Source organism: Marmota flaviventris, chromosome 11, assembly GCF_047511675.1.
Source record: "Marmota flaviventris isolate mMarFla1 chromosome 11, mMarFla1.hap1, whole genome shotgun sequence".
NCBI lineage: Eukaryota > Metazoa > Chordata > Mammalia > Rodentia > Sciuridae > Marmota > Marmota flaviventris.
Window position 1 is genome coordinate 88,858,183 of NC_092508.1, and position 25,082 is coordinate 88,883,264.

General features: G+C 31.9%; 1 protein-coding gene across 1 annotated transcript in view; it reads left to right on the plus strand.

Moving 5' to 3' along the window:
* Nucleotides 1-25,082, plus strand: part of Lrp1b (LDL receptor related protein 1B) — a 1,514,976-nt gene that overhangs the window by 1,126,209 nt on the left and 363,685 nt on the right. Inside the window, exon 42 of the mRNA XM_071619306.1 lies at nt 24,679-24,868. Within this exon, the coding sequence (XP_071475407.1) occupies nt 24,679-24,868 (190 nt within the window). The remainder of the gene's footprint in view (nt 1-24,678; nt 24,869-25,082) is intronic.

Sequence of the window (25,082 nt, forward strand, 5' to 3'; positions counted from 1 at the left end):
TTGTTTGTGGTTTAAATGGGTAACTGTTTTTTGGCTGCATAACTTCAGAGACTTTTGCATTTATTGGATAACAGTTCTTTACCAGATGTGTCTTCTGCAATTCTTTCCTCTTGACCTGTTGCTTATCTTCTCACTCTCTTGACATTGATTTTTGTACAAGTATTTTTAGTTCAATGGAGTCCACCTTATCACTTATTTCATAAATGATGGCTTTGGTCTTGTCTTTCAGTAACTTTTAATGTTGTTATTGTGCACCTTGGTCTCATTGTTTAGGTGGTATCTAGATTCAAAATATATTCAACATCTGATACTTCCTCATGAACTCCATTGATAGCAAGTTATGTAGGCATACACATGACTTCGGTGATGAGGTACTACAGTAAAGTTCATGCTCCACTTTTCTACCCTTTACCCAAACCATCAAGGGTGTTAAAACCATGGACATTAGAGCTACTTGTGCTCAGGTTACAATGCTGCAAAAGTTTCTTTGCTTATTCTTGTAGAGCCCTCAAAGTTGGATATAATACTACTTTTTCTTATGCTCTTTTTGTTTGTTTGTTTGTTGTTTTCTTTCTGGAAACTCGCCTCCTCAATCTGTGAATACCTCAAACACTTTCTCATTGCAGGGTTTTAGTATGGCTATTTCTTCCACCCAGAAAGTTCTTCCACAAGAATTGGCCCTTTCTGTTTTTCAGATCACCTACTAATACTGTCCTTTCTGACCATCCTGTCAAATAGAGCATCCTTTGAAACTAGTATTTCATAGCAATTTATATTGCCAACATAGTGTATGCTTGTTTTGTTTGTCACTTATCTCCTTCATCTAGAATATAAATCCCATAGAAACAAAGATTTAGTCTCTTATTATTTGCTGTTTTCCCAGTTCCTTTAAGAACTAAAGATAGATCCAGCAAGTGGGGATACATATCTCTTAACTATTCCAAAGAATATTAATCAAGGATATGGATAGGAGTTTGCCAAAACTAGATAAATCATAATGTGGGGCAGTGTCACATATGCTGCAAATTAACTGCTAAATACCCAGGTCTAATTAGAATGGTAAACTGATAAATAGTACTGCAATTGACAAATATTTTATAGATGGATAGGGTATAAAAAGAAGCTTTAGTGTCCGAACCTAAGTCTTGATGATGTGGTACAGACCACTTGTTTGCTTTGTGGGTAGACATGAATGTTTGTACCATACAGACCCTAATCACTCTCCAGAAACTAGGCTTAAATTCCTCTAACATTGAGGAGAATTTAAGTTTTACCTGACATTTATCGTTTCTTTATAACAAGCAACTCTTGTAATGGGCTTAATCATAGCTAATTTTGGTCAGCTAATAATTTTATTGTTGTATGTAAAATTTATTCAAAAGTGTTGTGTGAATCTGTTTGGACATTTGCTAGTTTCTAAACATTTAAAAAATGTTTAAACAGTACAATTTTTAAAGGAACAAGGAAAAAATATTTTTTTATGGTGGAAAGAAAGCCAGAGGTTCTTCATAGTAGCATGATACATTAAAATTTTATAGAAATTTTAACTTCTTTTAGATTACTAGTTTTACCTTTGCTAAAAGTATGCATTTCACATACTCTCCATAAATATTTGTTTAATTTTTGATTTAGTGTACAACAAGGAAAATAAGAATCTAGTTTTTAAACAAAATATATTTAAAATTTTTCTAAAATATTCTAATCGGTTTTTTAAGGAGATCAAGTTATTGCTCAAAGGTTTCTTTCTTTCAATTTTATCTAAACAAATTACAAATTGTTGGAAACTTTACATGTTTAAAATGAATAAGTAGTTCCAAGCAAATCTATCATAAGAGAAAAAATATTAATTCAAATTACTAAAAGTTAATGATATATGGAGATTAATGATATATGGAACTATCTAGGTATACAATGTGCCTGAAGATCTGCTATTTGAAAACTAGAAATACAAAGATGCCAAACTCTAGCCTTGGCTTGAACTTAAAAATCAGCTTGGTGACATTGATTTTAATGCCTTGTTTTCATCTTTTATGTAACATGTTCTAAGGCCATTTTTAAAAAATACATAGATTACCCTATATGAAACTTTTTCCATGTCTCATTTTTCTATTTCTGACTTGGAAGACTAGATTATTGATGCCTTAAAGTCAGAAAGGAATACTCTTGGAATAATTTCAAGATATAGTTACTTATTGAAGATAATTTAAATGTAGGCAGTGGCTGACATGTTCTCAGAATTAAAGTGCTCCTTAAAAACTAATCCCCATTTAGGGGCATTTTCAAATACAGAACTGATTAAATAATCAAACTCTACTCCAGTTTCAGTGCAAAATGTTAGCCATTCTGCCACTCATTCTTTCTTTTATTACACCTCATTATTGTCTCTTTAGATTCTTTCTTTCTGTTCCGAATGATTTCCTGCCTTATGGCCATCTAAGGAACACAGTGGAAGGGTAAAGAATTAATTAAAGTTCTAATGGTGCAATTAGTAGTAAGTGTGAACTGTTAAAGCATTTCCTCAGATGTTTTATAGCTTGTGAGACATCATCCTCACCTCGGCCATTGAATACTGACCACCTGTTATCTATTACAATAACATTACACAAGCCAACTGACAGAAAGCAATCTGGTCTCCAGCGATTGGACCACTGAAGCAATTGACAGGCAGTTTCCACAAAGGTAAACTGTCAAAGCTAAATGAAATGGTAAATAGAAACTCAGGCAGGTGTTTAATGGAGAAATACTATTAAAATAATCCAGAAGTTGTAAAATGGATGCATTGTTTTTGCATATTTTTATGGTATGCACTTTGTTTAAGTGCATTAAGACAGTGTCTTTAAAATCTATATTAAATGTCACAAATTTGCCATAGCCTGCATGAGCTTGTAACTTGAGTCAAGAAGCATATTGTATTTGGTACAGAACATTTGCCATGAAAAAAATTTGTGTGTGCTAAACCTGTCTTAGGTTACAAGTGGTCGGTGATGCTTTACACTAAATAGATGTACTCTTAAACCTGATAAATAAGATTAAATAGAAAATAAGTTAATTTAGAAAGAAAAGCAGGAATTAAGATTTCATTTAATTAAGGTTATTTGTTACTATATTGTCCTAACTGATTTCTTCTGGGAACTGAATAACACTGAATTTCTAATATGATTTCTTCAATTATTGATTTGTTGCTTGTCTGTTCTCTAGGAAAGTCAGATGAAGATCAGCATGACAGTATTTATAGGTTGCATCTCATCTGTGGGATGTAATCTATCTTCGTTAAGTTCAGTAAAAGTGATAGATGGCGTTTGGCAGTGTAATGATGTGATCACTCTACCAGTGCCTCTTTAAATCATAAGCTGTTGCTTTCTGTTGTGTAGATATTTAATCAGTTATACACCCCATTACTGATTTAATTCAGAATGTCAGTGGCAGGTGAATAATGTGAGTGTTTGTATATTAATATCATATTGTATTAATGCTCCCTTCATTTAAGAGTGCTATTCATTTGAAAATCATAAACTGTTTCTTCATGGGTAGAATAAATTTAATCGAGATGGTAGGCATCTAACACCTTCAGTGATTTAATTCAGTATGTCAGTGAAAAAGTGCATTTCTTTATGTGTCTGCCTGGGTGCCTCCTGGACTCTGGATAGTGTGACATTATCAGTTTTTTGGGTTTTAATTTTTGTTTTTTTTTTTTTGGTAATTGAAAAACTGTTAATTCATATCTTATATATGTGTACTTTATTTTTAAAATTAGAAGGATGATTGGAAATTTGAGAAAAAAATGACAAATTAACAAGTTTAAGTATAAGAAACAGAAAACCCAGCAGCTGTTCAAAGCAGGCATACTATTAACACTGGCATTTATAAACAGTCTTATTTTTTCTGTCTAAAGTTTTTGTTACATTTAGATTATAAACTGATTTTCATGTATGATGTAAAAAATAGTTCACATTATTAAAACCTCATTTTAGGGAACAAAGAGATTGAATAATTAATTGTTTATATTTCACATTTTAGCCCTCAAGTATATTATCAATACTTTAGTATATAGAAGTATTTTTAATTTTAAAAATTCTTTTCTTTTCAAAAACTATGTGTTGTCACTGTCTTTGAAGAACTTCATATGAATTTATCAAATATCACATTGATTCCAACACTTAGACATTTAGAATATTCATCCATAGAAAATCTTTTAAAAAATATTTTTAGTTGTAGTTGGACAGAATATCTTATTTATTTATTTACTTATTTATGTATCTATCTATTTATTTATATGTGATGCTTAGATTCGAACCCAGTGCCTAACATGTGAGCCAAGACCTCAGCCCCCATCCATAGAAAATCTTGAACATATTTTCCAATAAAATTTAAAGACTACATAAGTACAGTTGTACCTTCTAGTTTGTGGGAAAGATTCCTTAAATAATGAATAGTATGGAGCCTTTTATATACACTGTGTTTTTTCCTATACAAAAATAGCTATAATAAAGATTAATTCATAAATTAAACACAGTAAGTGAAAAATAATCATAATTATTAAAAAGAAATTTATAACAATAAACTGTCAGAAAATTGTGCACTTGAGAAAAGTCAAGACAAATAATATTTTTGGACTGTAGTTGATACTAGGTAACTAAACCCAAGAAAAATAAATCACAGAAAAGAGCGGAATACTGTAATTAAGGGAATTTTTAAAAAGTGTAATTAGAATAATGTATACTTTCTCTCAACATCACTTTGTTCTTGACATTTATCAAAGGGGAAAATTGTAATACTTCCTAAAAGAGATGTACAGTCCTTCTGAAAGCTTTCTCCAGGAAGTATGCAGCATGTAGAACAATTTTCAGCAGCAGGAGTTGGGCATCCATGACACTGACTGATGGACTAAACAAACCCCAACTTAATCTCATTGGACTTCATAGTCTTCATTCCATGTTCGTTTCTCTTAACCAACTCGATAAATGTCATTTTTAATGTCATCCCATTCAGATTGGCTTAGGATGGACAAACAGCCTTGCACTGTTAATGTGACAGCCTACTGTAGTGGCTTTATTAAGTAAGATTCATCATCTTCCCAGAGGACTAGATTACTATTTTGAATAAATTGTTGACTTTTAAACTTTAAAGTGAACATGATTTACAGTGATGACTGTTTGATTTCAAAAGTCAAAGCAGGAGAAATGGAAAATGACCAAGAGGGAAAATAGAAGAAATATGTATTCTTCTGATTGCCCTATACTATGATAGATTTTAAACTTATAGAGAAAAAAATACAGTATTTAAAAAGGCCTATGTTGAAGACATACAGTGATATTTAATTAATACATTAATCTATCATATTTTTTGTTTGACACTTTTTGTCATAAGTAACTTTTGTACTTTGATTTACTTCATTTTTATTTTCTTCTTTCATTTATTTCATATATTAAGTATTTTATTTTCTCTGTGAAGTTTCTGTGATCTTTAAAGTGATAGAAAGTGGAATGTTATTATGTTTTCCTTATAATGTATGGCAAGTCTGCATTACCATTATAATGGCAACATTTACTTACATAATACTTCTTTCCAGCAAACCATAAACTTTACATATAAATGATAGCATTTATCTTCCTAGCATACCAAGTGAAGTTGAGGATTTTCTGGTTATTAACTCATTTTATAAATAAGAAACAAGGTGATGTGGGGACCTTTTTCTCTTCAACCAGTGACTCTGATTATATAAAAAATGAGTTTTAATCTCTGCCCAAGGCCTTTACAGCTTAAGGTTTACCTAGTTTTCAGTTTAACAGATTTCAGCTCTTCTATTCCATCATACCACTTTGCCATTTCTGTGATTAATTTAGTTTCTTCAAAAAAAAAAAAAAAAAAAAACCATTTACATGTGTATGTGTGTCTATGTTATCAGACTCTAAGTATATACTAGCAGATTCTAAATAACTATCAATAAATGATTGCCACTCACAATAAAAAAAAAATGCACTGCAATTGTAAAATATTTACCTGAGAAGTAATTTGGAGGACTTGCAGGACACAAGGTCACATATTTGCATCTAGCCTTTAATACCAATTCCTTCCAGAATAGCTACTGTCTTTGAATAGACCTTTCAAAACCAGAAAATGATTATTTCTCCCTGCATATAATTAATAATACTACATTTTTATTTAAGATCTTTAACCCCTACCCTGTTGCCAGTTCTCACATAAAAATACATGACTGACATTTCAGCCCTGCTTCAGGTAATATTTTCTGCTACCTTCGAAGCTCTCTATCTTGCCCATCACTCTTGACCTCAAGATCATCAACAAAAAAGAAACTTTTACAAGTTTATTTGAAAATAAACTGCTTTGGGAAGCATCAGGGTTTGCCATACATGTTCCATATATGTAGCATTTTATATGTATGAAAAACAATCTGGTTTAAAAAAAAGCTTTTTTTTTTTTTTTTTTTTTTTTTGTCTTGTGTCATCTCCTTTCTTTAGATGATGTGGTATTTGTAAACCTTTTCTTGTCATTACTTTCTTTGGAATTTTTTTTTCTTTTTTTCCTGTCTTCATTTATTTGTTTTGTTTTAGGTCATTTTTTTCTTTCTTTAATTCATTTTTCTCCTCTAATACATGCACCCATGCAATAAACTTTTGAAAATGTCTAAGTCTTTTCACACCTTTTTTTTCTACTTGATATATTATTACTGAATTGTAAGTATTGAGGAAGTTAGTCAATGAATGTTTAAAATTAAGTGTATACTTTTCTTTCAGCTTTTTTTTGTTTTGTTTTGTTTTGTTGTTGTTGTTGTTGTTTTGGTACCTGGAATTGAACCCAGAAGCTTTAATCACTGAGCCATATCCCCAACCCTTTTCATGTTTTTTTTTTGTTTTTTTTTTTTTTTTAGAAATGGGGTCTCCCTGACTTGCTTACAGCCTTGCTAAATTGCTGAGACTGGCTTTGAATTTGCAGTTCTCCTGCTTCAGCCTGTGAGCCTCTGGTATTAGAAGCATGTACCACCATGCCTGGCCAGGTGTATAATTTGAAAGGAAAATTGAAATAAATAAGAAATATATTTCTTAAACCCCAGAGTTTTAAAAAAGCGTAAAAGGCAACAACTAGAATTTAGTTGACAGAATTTCCTAAGTCTATAGCATGTTTTTCTTCTACTCTGAATACCTATTTGTTTATTTCTCATGGATGAATAATAAAAAGTGTGTCCTCAGGAATTTTAAGGTCCTCTCACTTAAGTAAGATTATAGGGGAACAGATGGTTGTTAAAGGAAATAATAAACACAAATCTGAGGCACATAAATTTCTCAAAGGAGAAGTGACTCTGTAAATTTTTATGAGAAATAATTGCATATATTTTCTTTAAAACATGAAGGCTAATTAAAATAATTTTATTGAATGGAGAGCCTGTTACAATTTTTAAACCATTTGATAAGGCAGCATACTACAGATGAATTTAAACATAAAGACTTATCTGGTATTATATTTTTCCATGTATCACTTGTGGTAACGACAGAATTGGTGTCAGTAAAGAAAAAAGATAAGAAAGCTCCAAACATCAAAATCTTCTCCTGCCTCTGTTGCTATGAAAAATAACATCTATGAGAAAGAAATATTGAACTGACTGCATCACGTTGACATACTGATTTTTATTTCCATAATAAATCTATTTTATAACAAGTTATTTGTTAAATTTCCCATTTCTAACATAACAAAACTCTTCCCTAAGTTTCCATCTTGCTATTATCTTTTACATGAAATGCAGTTAGAGACTTCTGTGATATTTTTCATGGTAACATATAGTTTAAGATGTTCATTCTGCCTTTGTGCTCTAGGGGCTTGAGAAAAGAGGCCAAATTCATATAGTTAGACCAAAACAAATTAGCAGAGTGATAATCAAGCCAAAATTTGAAGACTTATCTTAAATAATGTAAGCCCTTAAAATAGTACTGAGCACAAGATAAATGCTCAATAAATACCAATTACTATTAAATGTATGTTTTGTGCATTCTGGTTTCCCATGTTGTTTACCTATGAGATAGATCAGAATTGTCATTTTCATAACCCCAATTCACACCAGTAAGGTAGTTGGTAGTATTGCCATTTTTGTTCACTTTTACAGAGCAATTTAATAGGAAAATGGCATTCAAAATTTGTAATCACTTAACAATAAATGCAAACAAATATGACATAGTATGATATAAACTAATAGTATAAATAAGGAATAAAATTATTGACTTGATCTCATAAATTACTAAGTATAAATTTTTGGTTTCTAAAAGTTTAATGTACTTTGTTAAAATAATTTCTAAATACTAGTAAGTTCATATAAGCATTTAGAAACTATGTTAAGCAACAATATACACCTGAGAAGTTTTTAGGTGCTGGTTATATATCTCAGTGCTATTTATCTAGAACATGTGAGTCATAGTTATGATCCCCAGCACTACAAAAAAAAGGAAAAAAAAAAAAGGAAGGAGAAAACAATAATAATATTTAAGGAAGAAGTATTGTCTGGATAGGTATTGTGGATAGAACAGATTATTTAAATTGACAATGTTGAAGCATAAAATTTCTTCATGATAGTATTTAAAATCAGATATAAAGTTATTATCTTAATATATTCTTAAGTAACTCTATCCCAATTCATCATTTTATATTATCTTTCTTCAAAATAATTTGTTTTAAGTAGACTAGTTTATCACAATAGCAAAGCATAATACTGACTTTTGGAATGTAATGGGGAAAATAGCACCAAGGATATTTTACCATTAATATTTCTACCATTTTAATCAAGACCTTATTTTTTTTCACTAAATTTCTTAGTAAAAAAGAAGCTTAAAGTTTAGCTATTCATCCCCAGAACCCTGGTGAATTGCTCTACATTTAAATTTCAAATTATTTTTGAGCATTTCGTCTGATAACTATCACAACCAGTCTCTAGAAGTTAAAAAGAAGAAGACAGAACTTATTTTTTTTATAAATTCTGAGATGAAAAAAACAGAAAGTCTATATTGCACAAATAAGTATATGATCTTTATGTAGTTTGCAAAATAATTCAGGAATTACACATAAAGGTAATTGTGATGCAGTTTAAAAACATGAAAATAGAAGTTTGGGCTAAATGTTCTTTTACAGAGACAAATGTGAGGGAGGAGAGAAGAGCCTGGAATTGGGAAGCTTCTTAGAGAGATTTTTCTCTGAGGGTATTTCTTCAAGGTAAAGGAAACATCAGTAACAGGGGGAGTAGAAAGCCATTGTGATGTTTTATTTTAATCTAGCTTAGAGAACTGTTCCATGCAAACAATGTAGTTGTGGCATCATTTTTTCTTCTTCCTTTTTCAATTCATCTAAACACAATAAGAAGAGAATATGTTCTAAATCTTTAATCAGCAACCCAGACATGTCGGCTTTCCATGCATCATATTGAAGCTCTTTCCCTAGGTCTTCCTTGAGGTCAAATTCCCAGAAAGTTTCCAGTCAAAATGCCTAAATAAGGCTGAGTGCTATGTGGGAGATTTCATAGAACTTTGCTATAAGATTTCATTGAACTTTACACACAAATTCCTATTTATATTCAATGTTTCCCTCCCTTTCTCTTTCTATCCTACTTAAAACTTTCTCTTAATTTTTGTCATATAGCATTGAAAAATCTTCCTTCCTTTCTTGAGCAATTCAGCTTTCATGCTCTGGGCTTATTCTTAACAAAGAAAAACAAAACAAAACAAAATTTTGGCATTTGTGCATATATTCTCCCCAATCTTTAGGAAATCTCTTCAACTCTTGCTTTAAGTAGCTTAGCTAGTTATTAATTATAATAGAAAATTTCATTCGAGGGATGATTAATATTACCAGGACAAGGAAATTTACTTCATAATGCTAATAAATAATCTTAAATCTTCTTAAATTTTGTTCTGTAAATGAAATTAGAAGAATACAGATTTAGAGATAAAAGTTTGACTCTCAGGGATAAACAGAGCTAGACACCAAAGTGAGAAAGACTGATTTTGATCACTAATATACTATCATAGCAAATAGGGTCCAGCCTGAAATGCACTTAGCTTTGATTTGTACAGAGGTGACTAAGCAATTTAAGGAAAGCAAAATGGAATAGGGGCTGGAGTGGGAGATCAGTCAAGTCAAGGAAATGAAGAACCACAAAGTTTGTTCAGTATAAATTTGATTAACCCAGATGACAATGATCAAACTTGGGATTCTAGCCTCTGCAGAGAGACTGGGAGATAGAGATCTTATCCTCCGTGAAGAATACCTTTCAAAAGAATGGCTTCCAGGTCCTTGAGAAAGATGCCTGTGAGTCATAAGATATACATATACATCTCATAGAAACAGAGAAATATTCACAATTGTTTGCCTTTTTTAAGAAATAATATAAGAAATGATGGTTAGGTATTGTCTAGAACAAACAGTAAACTGTTTTGTCATCCTTAAGCTTCTCAAGAAGACACATTAAAGGAGACCAGGGTCACCTAGGCATACAACCTTTGGTGGTTAGAAACTATGTCAGTGTTTAAGTATTTTAATGCAGGCAGAGGAGGTTGGACAAACTCATTTATGCATAATGTCTATAGTTTTTATAGGCAAAGGTTGAGGCTGAGACAATAGGAAGTATCAGAGGAATTTGATTAAAGTTAAAGCTTTTGTCAGGGTTATCACAAAGGTGTTCATAGTTTAAATCATGAATCTTTTTATATTAACTAAAAACCTTGCAGAGCATTCATAATAGGAAAGAAGAGGAGGGGATGTTAATAATGAAAACGAAGAATATGAATGATCACAGTACTTAAGCAAGCAGAGAAATATAGGAATAAAAAAGAATGAAACCCTATGGGAATTGTAAATAAATCATTAAAATATGGTTGAAATCTATCGGGAAGAAAACAATGTCCAGAAAAAGTTGTACTAGATGAATTTAATTCATGATTCTACATCTTCATTCAATAATCTTGTACTTCTAAAGAGAAGCTAAAAAGTTAATTGAGAAATGATACACATCAGAAGAAGCAGGGGAAGTCTAAAATGGTTTGAGAATAGAGGCCAGTAGTAAAGAGGGAATGCCTTAAAATAGTTGACTGTGTCCATTTTGGTAGACCAAATGTCAAAATCTAATGATAATTAATTGCATTAGGAAGGACAGATCCAGTACTCAAATACTGAGGTGCAAATAAGATTAAGTTCATTAATAATTAAAATGCTAACACAGAAGAAATAAGAGATGGAAGAAGATGCAAACCAGCTTTAAGGCAAGAGGAAAACTTGCTGATGTGTGACTCTTTTTGAGTAAAGAAATTCATAAAAATGGGAAATACTGGGGATAAACACAAGGTCTGATAAATGACTTCTACATTATTAAGAATGATGTGACAGTGGAGTGAATCTAAAATAATGTTCCTATGGTCATATATGAATATACCACAATGAATCTCACCATGATGTACATCTAAAAGCAATTAATTAAAAAAAAAAAAAAAAAAAAAAAAAAACTATGGGTAAATGGCAGAAAGATTAGGAAAGGAAAGGGAAGAGGGGATGAAGTAAGAGGAAAGAGAGGTACTTGGGACTGAATTAGAACAAGATATATCCCATGCTTTTATAATTATGTCAAAATGGATTTATTGTCATATATAACTAAAAAAGAATTTTTAAAATATATCTTTTTAAGAAAGAATAATGGGATTTGAGAGAAAGAAGAAAATAGATCTTAAAAATTTTTGCAGAAATGAAGGTAGAAATTAATGCTGAGAAAAATAGAAATAAAAAATGGATTTAAAAAGCTCAAATGATTAGCATTTGAGAGTAGGTAGAAAATTGAACATATATTAATTACAGTGCCCACAAGTTGGAAAAGCAATATAAACTTGTTCAAAAGAGCAAAACATTCTTTTTTTTAAATTTGTTCTAACTAGTTATACATGATACTAGAATACATTTTGACACATCCTGCATAAATGGAGTATAATTTCTCATTGTTCTGGCTTTACATGATGTACAATTATATTGGTTGTGTAATCATATATGAACATAGGATAATAATGTCCAATTCATTCTACTATCATTCCTACGATCATACCCCTCCCATCTCTTCACTCCCATTGGCCTAATCCAAAGTACCTCTATTCATCCCCACCCCTCACTGCCCTTTTTAACTACTATCTGCAGATCAGAGAAAGCATTCAGCCTTTGCTTCTTTGGGACTGGCTTATTTTATTTAGCATGATGCCACAGTCTGGCTGGGCACAAATCACGAGACACTGAAGCAGGAACAAACTTTATTTCTGAACTCCACCAGCACACTCCACACACGCTCCCGGGAAAAATGCCAAATGCCACACCACGTGGCTCCTCCCGGGACACACTACTCCAACAGGAAATCCCTCCTCCGGAATTCTCTCCTACCCTACTTCCCCAACCAATGGGAACTCTCCGTGAGAGCTCCAAAGTAGCAGGCCGAGGCAGACAGCAGAGGTCTAATCTCCAATTGAATGCACATCTTAATATAATCATTATCATCTCAATGGCTTGCTGGCGTCACCTTTCAACCAAAAATGTCATGTGTCATTCCTACTTAGCTCTGGCTCTCAGCAGCATGATATTTTCCAAGTACATCCATTTACAAGCAAGTACCATAATTTCATTCTTCTTAAAGACTGAGTATTATACCATTGTGTGTATGCACATTTTCTTTATCCATTCATCTGTTGAAGGGCATCTACATTGCTTTCTAAGTTTAGCTATTATGAATTGAGCTGCTATAAATATTGCTGTGGCTCATCACTGTAGTATGCTGATTTTAAATCCTTTGTGCATAAACTGAGGAGTGGGATAACTGGGTTGAATGGTGGCTCCTTTCCAAGTTTTATGAGTATCTCTATACTGCTTTCCAGGGTGGTTGTACCAATTTGCAGTCCCACCTGCAATGTATTTATTTGCCTTTTCCCCTACATACTAAAGGTGTTGCTTGCACCTCAGATAGAGCATTAATCTTTAGGATATATAAAGAACTCAAAAACATTAATACCAAAAAAGTAATAATAATAATAATAACCCAGTCAGTAAATGAGTTAAGAAATTGAATAGACACTTCACAGAAGAACAAATACAATCAATGAACAAATATATGAAAAAATGTTCATCATCTCTAGCAATTATAGAAATGCAAATCAAAACTGCACTGAGATTTCATCTCACTACAGTCAGAATGGCAATCATCAAGAATACAAGTAAAAATTCTTATACTTCTTAAAATCTGCACAATATAATTTGGTAATTGATTAATAACACATAAATGGGGAAAATATGAAGTTCTAGTATAGCCTGGGGTCCTCCATTTTGTATATTTCCTTTCATAGGGCTACACACCCACACAATAAGTAATTCTTTATAATTGCTTGTGATTAGTATATTTTCAGTGAATTTAGCTATTTTATTGTTTAAACATTAGTAAGGTATTTACATTTATGTACATTCCACTCCTTTAAAATATTTTTAAGTCAATTTCATTTATTTAAACCACATTTCAATAAAGAATATTTTACAAAGAAAACTCTTCATTTTTCTTTTTAGTTTTCTACTGGTAGGTCAAAATTTTTGTTTTTAGATCAAGGCATTTTAATATTGTGTGGATACATATAGTATTTTATGCAATGTTTATTATATGTATATAGCAAACATAAAATTCTGATTATATCACATGGTTTTCAAAAGATGAGAGAGTAAGCAGTCTTCCCATTGTTCAAATAATATTCTTAGCACTTTTTCAGATTGTGCTAAATGTTAAAGCACAGTACTTGTTTCCTAGAGATTAAATGTTTCTATCTATTTCTTATGTCTTTTTATTTTTCCATTACTGATTTCAGTTTCCCTTTGCAAACGTGACCATAGAGAATCAAGTGTTTTCCTATCTCCATTATCTGAAATAGACTTTTTCTATTTTTCTGCTTCATTAACGTCCATCTCTTTTAGAAAGTCACTGCTGTTTGTCTTTAAATCCTTCTCTATGTCTCTTCATCCTTGTCTCTTTCATATTATTTTATGAAATCTTGATATTTTCTATCATTTTAATTTTCCTACAGGCTTACCACTTCTCCATATAAAAGAACATCCAACATTTACAATATCATCATACAGAAACACTGAAACTCAAAAGCATATTAAGTAGTTCAGTTGTCTGAGCTTATTCTGAAAAATGAGGAAAAAAAACCCTGAAACCCAGTTTCCCATAATAAAAACAGAATTATAATTACAAATATAGATTGTAGCTTCTTAAAGTTCAGAAACACACACACACAATTGCTATTATCTCTAATATTCTACTTGTAGAAAATGGGGACCATACTTTATCAAACAGAGCATTAGCATTGTTAAGCATAATTGGCTGTAGGCTTATGTAGAGAATGCAACAGTAACAATGCTGACATACTGAGCCCTTATTTTGTGCTAGGCACTACTCTAAATACATCACATAGGTTAACTCATAATCATTACACATGTCTTATGAATTTGGTACTATTTCCATGTCCATACTACAGACAAAGAAACAAAAATACAAGAAGTCTAAATGATGTCCATTGTCACAAAGTTAAAAAAAGAGAAGTGCCATATTCATAGATAGCTATTATATGATTCTGGAGTTTGTGTTTATTACCCTGAATGCCTTTCCAATATGCAAGGTCTTGGGCATATAAAAAAATAAAGCATAAATACACAGATACCACCTTCCAGGCATGAGAAATTCATATCAGTTTATCACAAAAATAATTTCTGTTGTTTGCTCTAGGCCTGGGATTTTGTTCAGTGAGAGAAAACAACTGAAAACTTGTTCCATGAACTCAATGTAGTAGGATGATACTAACAAAATCAACACACACACACACAAAAAATTATGTTATATTATGAGGAAGATAAAGAAGGGACAGAGAAAAATAATTTGGTGAGAAACATGGGCAATAATTTTGTATTCAAGAAATATCAGACCTAGGGAAAAAAATGGAAGAGAAAACTCCATGTATCACCTGTCAATGTAAGTCTCTAAAAGTCTAAAAAGAAGATGTAAGTCCCTAAAAGACCTGTGTGGCCAGAGCCTCATGAAAGAAGCAAGGAGAGTGCCCTGAGATGAGAATGGAGAGGCAAGGAGGAGCTAACAAAAATTTCATTCTAAGTGTGATGGACTAGTATTGAGGGATTTTAAGCAGGGCAGAGATGGGACACATGCTTTATGATCACCTGGATTTACTCAAGGAGAATTAACTGATTCTACAAGAATGATGCTTGGGAGGATAGCCTGGAACAGAAGTTCAGGCAAATGCTGATGACAGTGATAATAGTGGAATTGGAGAACAAAATGGAAATGCTTAAAATGTGCCTTGGGGATAAAACTAAAAGCATTTAATTATGGATTATGTGCAAAAAGTAAGAACATGAAAATATTCATTGTGATTGCTGGGTTTCTAGTTTGAATGAGTGAATGTTATTTACTTAAGTAATTAAGTTTGGGGTGAAAATCTTTTTGAATATTTCTATTGAGATATCATTCAGATGACAAAAGATATAATAATTGGTGGGTAGATATAAACATATAATCATGATTACACATATGGTCTAGAAATAAAAGCATGTAGATAATATTTAATGAAATGGTTAGAAGAGCTAATATACAAGAGAGGATGGAAAAGGATTACCATAAATCAAACCTTCAATTATACCTACATAGAGAGATTTGGTGAAGGGGTTACTAGCAAATATACTGTGAAGGAAACAATGATGATATATAAGAAAACCAGAAGGAGGAATGACAAAAAACAAACATAAGACAACCCTTGATGAGTGTGATGACACAGGCCTGTAACCCTGGAGACTCAGTGGGCTAAGACAAGTTCAAGGCCTGTCTGGGCAACTTAGCTAGCAAGTCTGGGTTTCAAAATAAAAACAAACAACCAAAAATGTTAGGGATGCAGCTCATTTGTAGAGCATCCCTGGGCTCAATCCCCACTACCACAGTGTTGGGGGATAACTTTTGAAAGAATTTTAGAAAGAATGAGAACCCTCAATGGCTATGAAGTAAAATAGAGAAAATGTTCACTGAATGTAGCAATGACGAAATTGCCAAATTGTTATTGCTAAGTGCTGATTATTATTACTATATTTCTAGGGAAGAATAACTTCAGTGTAGTTACTGAGGAAAGTGTCAGGCATTAATGTACTGAAGTTGAACATGAAATAAAAGAATACATAACAACTCATTTGAGAAGTTCAACAATGAAAGAAGCAAAATTGGAAGAGTAGTTGAAAGGGGTTCTAAATTCAAAAGAGCTATAATTCTGTGTACTATGAAGATGCTGCAGAAAAATGAGGGACCTTTATGATGTAGGGGAAGAGCAGAGGAAACAAAAGGAGCAAGGTCCTTGAGAAGAATAGAGAGAACAACATAATTCAGAGCACAGGTAATGGGTTTGTCTGTTAGGGGGATACACACTTCCCTTAAAATGAGGGGATTGCAGGATGCAATAGAGATACATTTATAAGGCTGGTGGAAAGCTAAGGGGTATATTTTAGATGATGATTTTAATACAAATGGAAAGTGTTCTAGAAACCTTGAAAATAACTTAGTTGATTTCATAATTTTATTTTTAAATGTAACTTTGTGATCCTGTCAAAAATATCTATGTAGTATATTAGTGATAGGAAAAAACATAAGTAAAACTTATGAGAGAGTTATTAGAAAACTGACCCCTTAGTTTTATCTGCTTGGTAAGGTGAATGAATTTATACTCTCTTAAAATGTTAACTTTTTTCTAACATTCTGCAATTATAATGCTTGAACATTTGAATTCTTTCCATTTCTGAAAGATTAATTTCTTAACTGTTAATCTCATTAGTTTCTTCCCAGATTCCTGATAACAAAAACTCTAAAATCTAAAAGCAAATGACTATACAAAATCCTATTATTCTCTGAAGCGTTTCACATTCATATTAATACTGAAAACCCCTCAGAAAGCCATATTTCTTTATATCTTTACTTAGTTTTTCTTTAAATCCAGCAAATGACTACTTCAGCTTGTCACAGGAGAATGAGCTCCTATACTTGAAGTGCTTTTGAAAGGAAAAGGGATTTGGAATCCAAAGATTAAGATGGTTTACTCTTTTCTTGATGTTCTAAAATCATAAAAAAAAAAAAAATTACAAGTGTTCCTGAATGTATTTTTATAAGTGTTATACTGATTAGGAAAGAATTATTATTCAATTTGTCTTATTTCTGTGCAGCTTAAAGACATACATATTGGATTAAGTTATTTACATATAATAATGTATAAAGGAATAAATTCTATGTCAGCACATAGAAGATTAGCTTGTTCTGAGGCTCTTAGGTTTAAGACCAGTCAAATGACACAATAGCTTCAAAAGGCAGAGAACTGGAAGAGCAGCAAGAGGATATCTGGGATAACATTTGCAGGCTCTACGCTGCTTGACAGTAACCTGATAACAGGAGGAGTGAAGAAGCCGAAGCAGATGATTTTGCTGCATCAGGACAGCATAGAAGAGAGGACACTGATGAAAGTCAGAGAGAAATCAAGGAATAAAGGGTGATTATGTGTTTTAAAAAAATCACCCAGAAAGCAGAATCAGACCACAGACAATGGTTTTTAAACTTGGGGAAAGACTGAAGAAGCAAATATAACCCCCAAATCAGAAGGAAAGTGAAATAGAAAAAAAAAAAAAAAAAAAAAAAAAATATATATATATATATATATATATATGTGACTATTGGTAGTGCTAGGTTAAATGTCTGTAGAGAGAAGGACAGCACTGAAGGAAGGAATAAAGAAGTAATTGAAAATTAACATCTGGATAAATGCTATGCATCAGGTGTAAATGCAACATCCTGGCTGTTATTGATAGCTTTCAATTTAGAGGACGCTTGTCCATTCTGGGACGAAAACCTTAACAGATCAGAATCATAATGGCAATAGAAGCTACATCTGTGCTTTACCCAGTTAACTGTATGTACCTCATTTATTATTTAAAGATCCACAATTGGCAAATATTCAATAGGTACTTTTTCATGAAATGTCTAATTCATTACCAGAGAATAGCTCATATGATGGTTTTAATATTGCATTTCTGTTCAGAACCCACATATTACTGCGCTACTGCTGGATTCCCAAAAGTCTACATATCTATGCCTCCATCAAGATTGTTTTGAAGCTTTTCCTCATCTTTTCTTCTTCTGCATAATAAATGCTCACATTTTATGCCCCACTGAAATAATAGAATACAATAATACATAATAAACCATCAATCATTAATTACTTAACAAGTTATCCTCTAAAGAGTATTATTTACAGAAACCATAAAGCAAAGAACCCCTGGAAACAATCTTAAATCAAGAAAACCCATACTTAATAATGGAAAGTGAGAAACTTGAAGTGACACTTGGGTCTTAATTTGGATAAGAAGGCCTTCTCAGATCGTACTGTGGGATTATCATATATTCTAGCTGCTTATCAGTGAATCTCTATTGAGATTATTTTGTATTATGTAAATTGATTTAGGAAAATTATGGATCTTATCCTGGTACCTAGAGATGGGCAGAGTCATCTCTTTCTCAAGAATGTTCTGGTTCATGACTTTTCCCTGAAGATTTGCCTCACTTTCTCATGAAGAAAGCAAGGGTAGACTCCAAGTTTCTTTCTTATTATAAATCTCAAACTGTGGCTCAGGATGTCCAGCCTTTCTAAGGCATACTTGATGATTTTAGGCACCTTGATGTATATGTTTTTCTGGACATTAGCTTAATTTCAGTAAAGTAAGTGTTTATCTCCATTTGTTCCAGGTAGACTGACAACCATAATCATGTATATATTCAGTCTTTTCTTCACTTGTATTTCTTCGTTTTTAGTAATGGGGACAGGAGATAGAGACATGTCTAAATTTGTATAATTTTCAGCTGAGTCTGAAGTCTTAGCTAATTTTTAGAATTTAAATGTTTTTAAACATGAAAAGAAACAAACAAAACACTACATAAGAAAAAAAAAAGAAAAGAAAAAAATCATTGGAACTTAAAAGCTTCAAGCTGTTTCAAGCTGCTTCAGTACTTTTTTAGGGCAATATATTTCTTCTTTTCTGGGAAAACCAAATAAATAGGACTGTTCTGTTACACAATAGAAAACAAAGACTCTCCCTGACATGGAAATATTTGAGATGCTCTGGTTTAAGGGAATTAAAACTGCTTGGGGATGATAATAAAAGTTGTCTTTGTTGAAGATAGAGTTACATCCCTGCAAACAAGTTTGCTCTTGGATTAAAAAAAATAGTAAATAGGGTAATAGGAACAAAAGGGAAGGAAGGACAGAATTGTTCCCCACTCAAACCCTTTGTGTGAGTTGGATCTCCTCTTCTGAGAGGGGTGGGATCCTAAAGTTAGTGGATCCATATTTATGTGCTTGAATGCAGTGCTTTGACCTCAAAATTAGCCAGATTCACATGTTCAAGAATGGCACAGTTTTATAGAAACTTTTTTTGGGGGTATTTTCTTTGCATTATATAGCTAATGGGTTATTTTTGTAAATGCTAGAACTAGATTTTGAGTTATTTCTTTATGGTTTCCTGCCATCTTAGTGAACTCATTAGTTCCCCCACCCCAGGTTGCAGTTGCACCCAGGGATGTTCTACTGTGGACCTACATCCCCCATCCCTTTTATATTTTCATTTTGACATAGGGTCTTGCTAATTTTCCAGGCTGACAATGAATTTGCAATACTCCTACCTTAGCCTCCAGAGTTGCTGGAATTATAGGCATGTATCTTTGCATCTAGAACTGAATTAAGTTATTCAATGGTTACTCTGTGTTTTTCAGTTGATCTTTCACCAAAAAAAAAAAAAAAAAGTCAATTTCTATTTATAGTAGAATTTCTCCTTGCTAAAAAGTTTAGGCTTTAATGTAGATTTTATTTAGTTAGTTTTTATTGAATTACATTGGTTAACAAAAATATGTTAAGCTTTTTAACAGTTAAATGATTTAAAAAGAAGTTGCAGGCAAAGTGCAGAGGTACAAAGATATTGCTGTGGTTTAGTAGTGATCAGGATTGACTTTTCAAATATTTGACAGTCAGTACTGGGCCATCCCAAATCAGAATGGACTGCGTTATATCAGTCCTACTATTTTTTGATATGCTGATGAACTTAAATAATCTAAGGAAATAAGTGAAGACCTCTATCTGAAACATATTTTAAATAATCAATTTATTATATTTCTTAATTTGTTTGTTGATGTGAGTAAAAAAAATTTGACTCAGCCTTCAAACCAAAGTAGTAGTAGTCTAAGTCATAGTAAATAGTCCTCATCAAAATCCAACAGAGTCCATTGAGTTGAAAAGTAGGATAAAGGAAAATAACCCAATTAGTCATTTGTAAAGCACCTGAATAAGTTTGACTCAAAAGAAAGTGCTAAGTATGTAGATTTTCAATGGTATCCTTACTGGCTGACAATCAGATCCACAAATCTTAAAATAATTTTGTATAATATTATCATACACTCACACACATATGTAAGTATATAGAATGAGAAGTTAGGGAAGTCTCTTTGGGACATTATAAAATTCATGTGGATAAATTCATAATAAAAATACCAGTGTTTATTAAATTAAAAAATTAAATTTGTCCAATTGATTGATGCTTATTCCTGCTTCATTTTATTTATTTTTGCCAAGATAGCTCCAGAACTACTCATATTGAGGTATAATTCACATACATAAGGTTCATAATATGCTTAATATGTTTACAAATTTGTGCAAATATTACCATCTTTACTTTGAGAATATTTTCATTTCCCCTTCTTAAAATACCAAGGAGCAGTTCCTTTATAGAGTAATCTATATTTGTATTTAGTATGAAATCAGGAAATGTGAGTGTTTTAATTTTGTTCTTCTTTTGCAAGATTGTTTTGACTGTTCAATGTCCCTTGTATTTCCATATGTATATTAAGATCAGTTTAATCAGTATCTGGGAAAAAAATAGCTGTGATTTTCATAGGGATTACATTATTTGTGGATCTTTTTGGATTGGATTATTTCTTAATAATATGAAGACTTCCAATCCATAAATATAGGATATCTTTCCATTCATGTAAGTCTTCTTTAATTTCTTAAAGTGGTATTCTGTAGTGTTTTGAGGTATAAATTTGAAATTTTCCCATTCTTTTACAAAATTTATCCCTAAATACTCTATTTTTATATTGTGGATTACTTATCATTTTGTATGCAGAAGAACTTATTATTTGCAATTGGAGATAGTTTTACTTCTTCATTTGCAATTTGAATGCTCTTTCTCTTCCTATCTATCTATATATCTATCTATCTAGTTACACTGGGTAGAATCTTCAATATAACATTGAATAGAAAGGCAAAGGTGGACAGGACAGTCTTGCCTTGTTCTTGGTTTGGGGCAAATGTATTCCTTTTTCAAAACTATATATGATAGGGTTTTAGTTTTCATTTTTCAAGTTAAGGAAGATTACTTCTAATGTACTTGTGCTCTCTGAGAAATGAAGCTCTTTGGGTCACTATTAAACTAGTGGCTGGTTGCTGTCTGCAAAGCTATTTGGATCAAATTCCCCTCTATTGCTGTGGAATACAGGAAGTAGTGGTATAGGATGGTTCTGCATAATTTGCCTAACTAGTATTTTTTTTTAAAGAACTGGCCTCCTTTCTTACTTTTACAAGACTGTATCAGAACCTCACTCATGCTCAAGGATGTAGAAAGTGTAGGGACTTTTTTTTTTTTTTTTTGCTAAGTACTTGGGGTGTGGACATGGTATTTTCACATTTCACATTTCCAATATATTTGAGGTGAAAAGTATGGAGCTGCTGAAATAGCACTGTTATTTTCTTAATTATGCTTATTTTACATCCTTGAGTTCCAAGGATGTTTAACTCTGTATTGATTTACTCTGCTCAGATCTGGCCGACTGGATAGTTATTTTATTTTAACTATATAATTGTCTTCCAGGATCAATACCTCAAAATTCTTTTTCTTGCTGTTCAAATGATTCAGGAACCTCATTTTTTAAACACATACCTGTGGGTGCATGCACACACACATGCAGACACACACACACACACACACACACCTACCACAGTTGTTAAATCATTATAAAATGTAGAAAAATGTTTTATGTTATAACAACTAAAATATTTTTCATGATTTGATAATGTATATATCTTTAATTGTCTTTTCTGTTAGTAACATAATTTTCATAACAAACTATAATTTTTTTTTGGTGGGGGGAATGAACCCAGGAACACTAAGCTACATACCCATTCTTTTTTTTTTCATTTTGGGACAGTCTCACTAAATTGCTGATGCTGGCCTCAAACTTGTGATCCTCCTGCCTCAGTCTCCCAAGTCACTAGGATTATAAGTGTGAGCACCACATACGGTATTAAATATCTTTTTGAGAAAGAAATCCATTTCTAAATTACTATAAAATATAACACCAGATTATGTTTAAATATTCTGTTAGTATGTCATCTGTGACAAAAATAACATCAAAGAGATGGTATCTGGACAATGAGGCAGATGTAACTTAGTAGCCCTGCAATTATGTCAGCCATAAGAAAGCAGCATCTGTTTTATCTCAGTTGTGATACTGAATGGCTTCTTTCTGGCTGGCAGGATAGTGTCCAGGAAGATCTGTCAAGTCACTAGAAGGGAATAGTACAGAATAAGTATGGATTGATTCTTATTTTCTTGGATTTTTCCAGACATGTGTTATTTCTCATTCTCTTTGTGAATGATGAAGACATATAGTACCAAAAACAATGCCAATAGAGTTATTATATTTTATAATGAAATGAAATTGCAAAAATGCAGTTTTATTTAATAGCTGAAAGACTTTTAACCATTATCAACATCCCACCTACTAACCCCCAAAAGGGCATCATGTGAAACACATAAAATCAACCTGACCAATTTATCAATTTTATCATGATTTTATAATTTCTCTTCTATCATCTCTGACCTAGATTTCCATACTAATCACCTCCATCAATTCCTTATAAACTACTCTGTTCACTGTTTGAGAGAAGGGTACTCATGGCAAGTTATTTGTTATACAATCCCCCCACAGTAGGCAAGTTAAGTTTATTGGATCACTTGTTTAGTTCAAACTCTGTATAGATTGAAATTTAGGAAAAAGTCTCCACAACTCATCCCCAAAGACTGGTTATCATGAACATAGGCATTTGGAAGTAGAAGAACCTGGTGTCAAAAAATTGCTTTAACACTATAAAACCTGCCTTAACACTACAACCTTTAGTTGCCTCCTTGGGAAAAGAGGAATAATGAAACAAACTCCACAGACGAGGTTTATACATAAAATAGCATAATGTACGCAGAATAGTTTGTGAAACTCTTAGCAGATAGACAGCACCCACTAACTTGTGGCTATTAATTTTATTGATATTGGATATTCTGTGGTGCATGTACAAAGAAAAACAAGTGACAAAATGTAATCATATGAAGAAAAATCTGGTTTAAAAGCTTTAATTATTGTTTGGCACTCTAACAAGATTCTATTGACCTTCCCAAATTAAATATTTATATACCATAAGTCTGAAAACAATCATTTTATGTACTTTTTTTAAAAAAGAAGAGCTAAATAGTTCTTCTCAGAATTTCCTTTAAGGAAAAATCATAGAAATATCTGTAATAATGTTAATTTTTAACATGTATGCTTAAGGCACACACACACTGTTATTAATTAAATATTAAGAATAATAACTGAAGAAAATAGGTAACATGAAGGAAAATTGTAATCCTTTGATTATACTTAAAGATGTTCTCAAAACATATCAATGAAAATTATAATAGCTACTGTACATTATCCTAGTGATTATAAATAGAGTTTTATGAAATAATTACTCTTGTTTTTCACCCTGCCACTTTTTGTATATGAGGATCTATGTACTGCCATTTATCTTTTTCTGAAAATATATAAAGCATGCTTTTGCTGGCAATTAATTTCATATTGTATTCTTTTTATATCACATTTATAGAAAAGAATCAAATAATTTCCACATTAACTTAGTAAAACATTGCCTACCATCTTTGATAGTTTTAAATATGAAATTGAATTTGCTTTTTTGATACTGTTATTATAATTTCAATGTGTCTGTTTTTCTTGATATCTCCAAATCTATAGTTATTAATAGAAAATCCATAATGATTGTACCTAAATTGTATTGCTGACATATGATTTTTCAAAAGCATTTGTAAGTGTTGCATACTGGATATTTTCTGAAAATTAAGATTAACTTGTTAAAAAGGGAGAAGATCACTGATTTCCTACATTTAACAACAACAACAACAAAAAAAAAAAACATCAATTTGATTGTGGTTTCTTTGATAGGAAGACTAAATTTTTAATGACATGGATTTGCAGAACTGTTCCCATGACAAATTTGTCTGTTCGGAGCTATATTTTGGTCTGTGTAATCAACTCTCAATTGTAGGCATCACAATTGTTATTATTTCTTATTTTGGAGGATTGTAGAGGAATGATTGATTAAATAACAGATATATATAAAACATATTGATTCCCTTTTTCTCGCTGAAATATATGTGGTTTTTGTTTATAAATAAAAATATAAATTTATTCTTTGCCCCCATCAGATGTAGGTTCTGTGGAAGGACTTGCCTATCACAGAGCCTGGGATACACTATACTGGACCAGCTCCACTACCTCATCCATCACTAGGCACACAGTGGACCAAACCCGGCCTGGAGCTTTTGACAGAGAAGCGGTCATCACCATGTCAGAGGATGACCACCCACATGTGCTGGCCTTGGACGAATGCCAAAAGTAAGAAAAAGGTCCTTTTATTCTTGTACTATAATTATAAGTCAGAAGAATGTCAGATCTATGTTAACTTTAAAAAAAGATTAACTTCAAGATTAAATGTTTCCTTTGAAGCTTTCTTCATAATTCATAAAAATTTATTTCTTTAATGAAAGTCTTATAAGTATGAATAATTAAAATATCAGGTGGCCTCTCCAAGAAAGATCCAGTAAAAGCA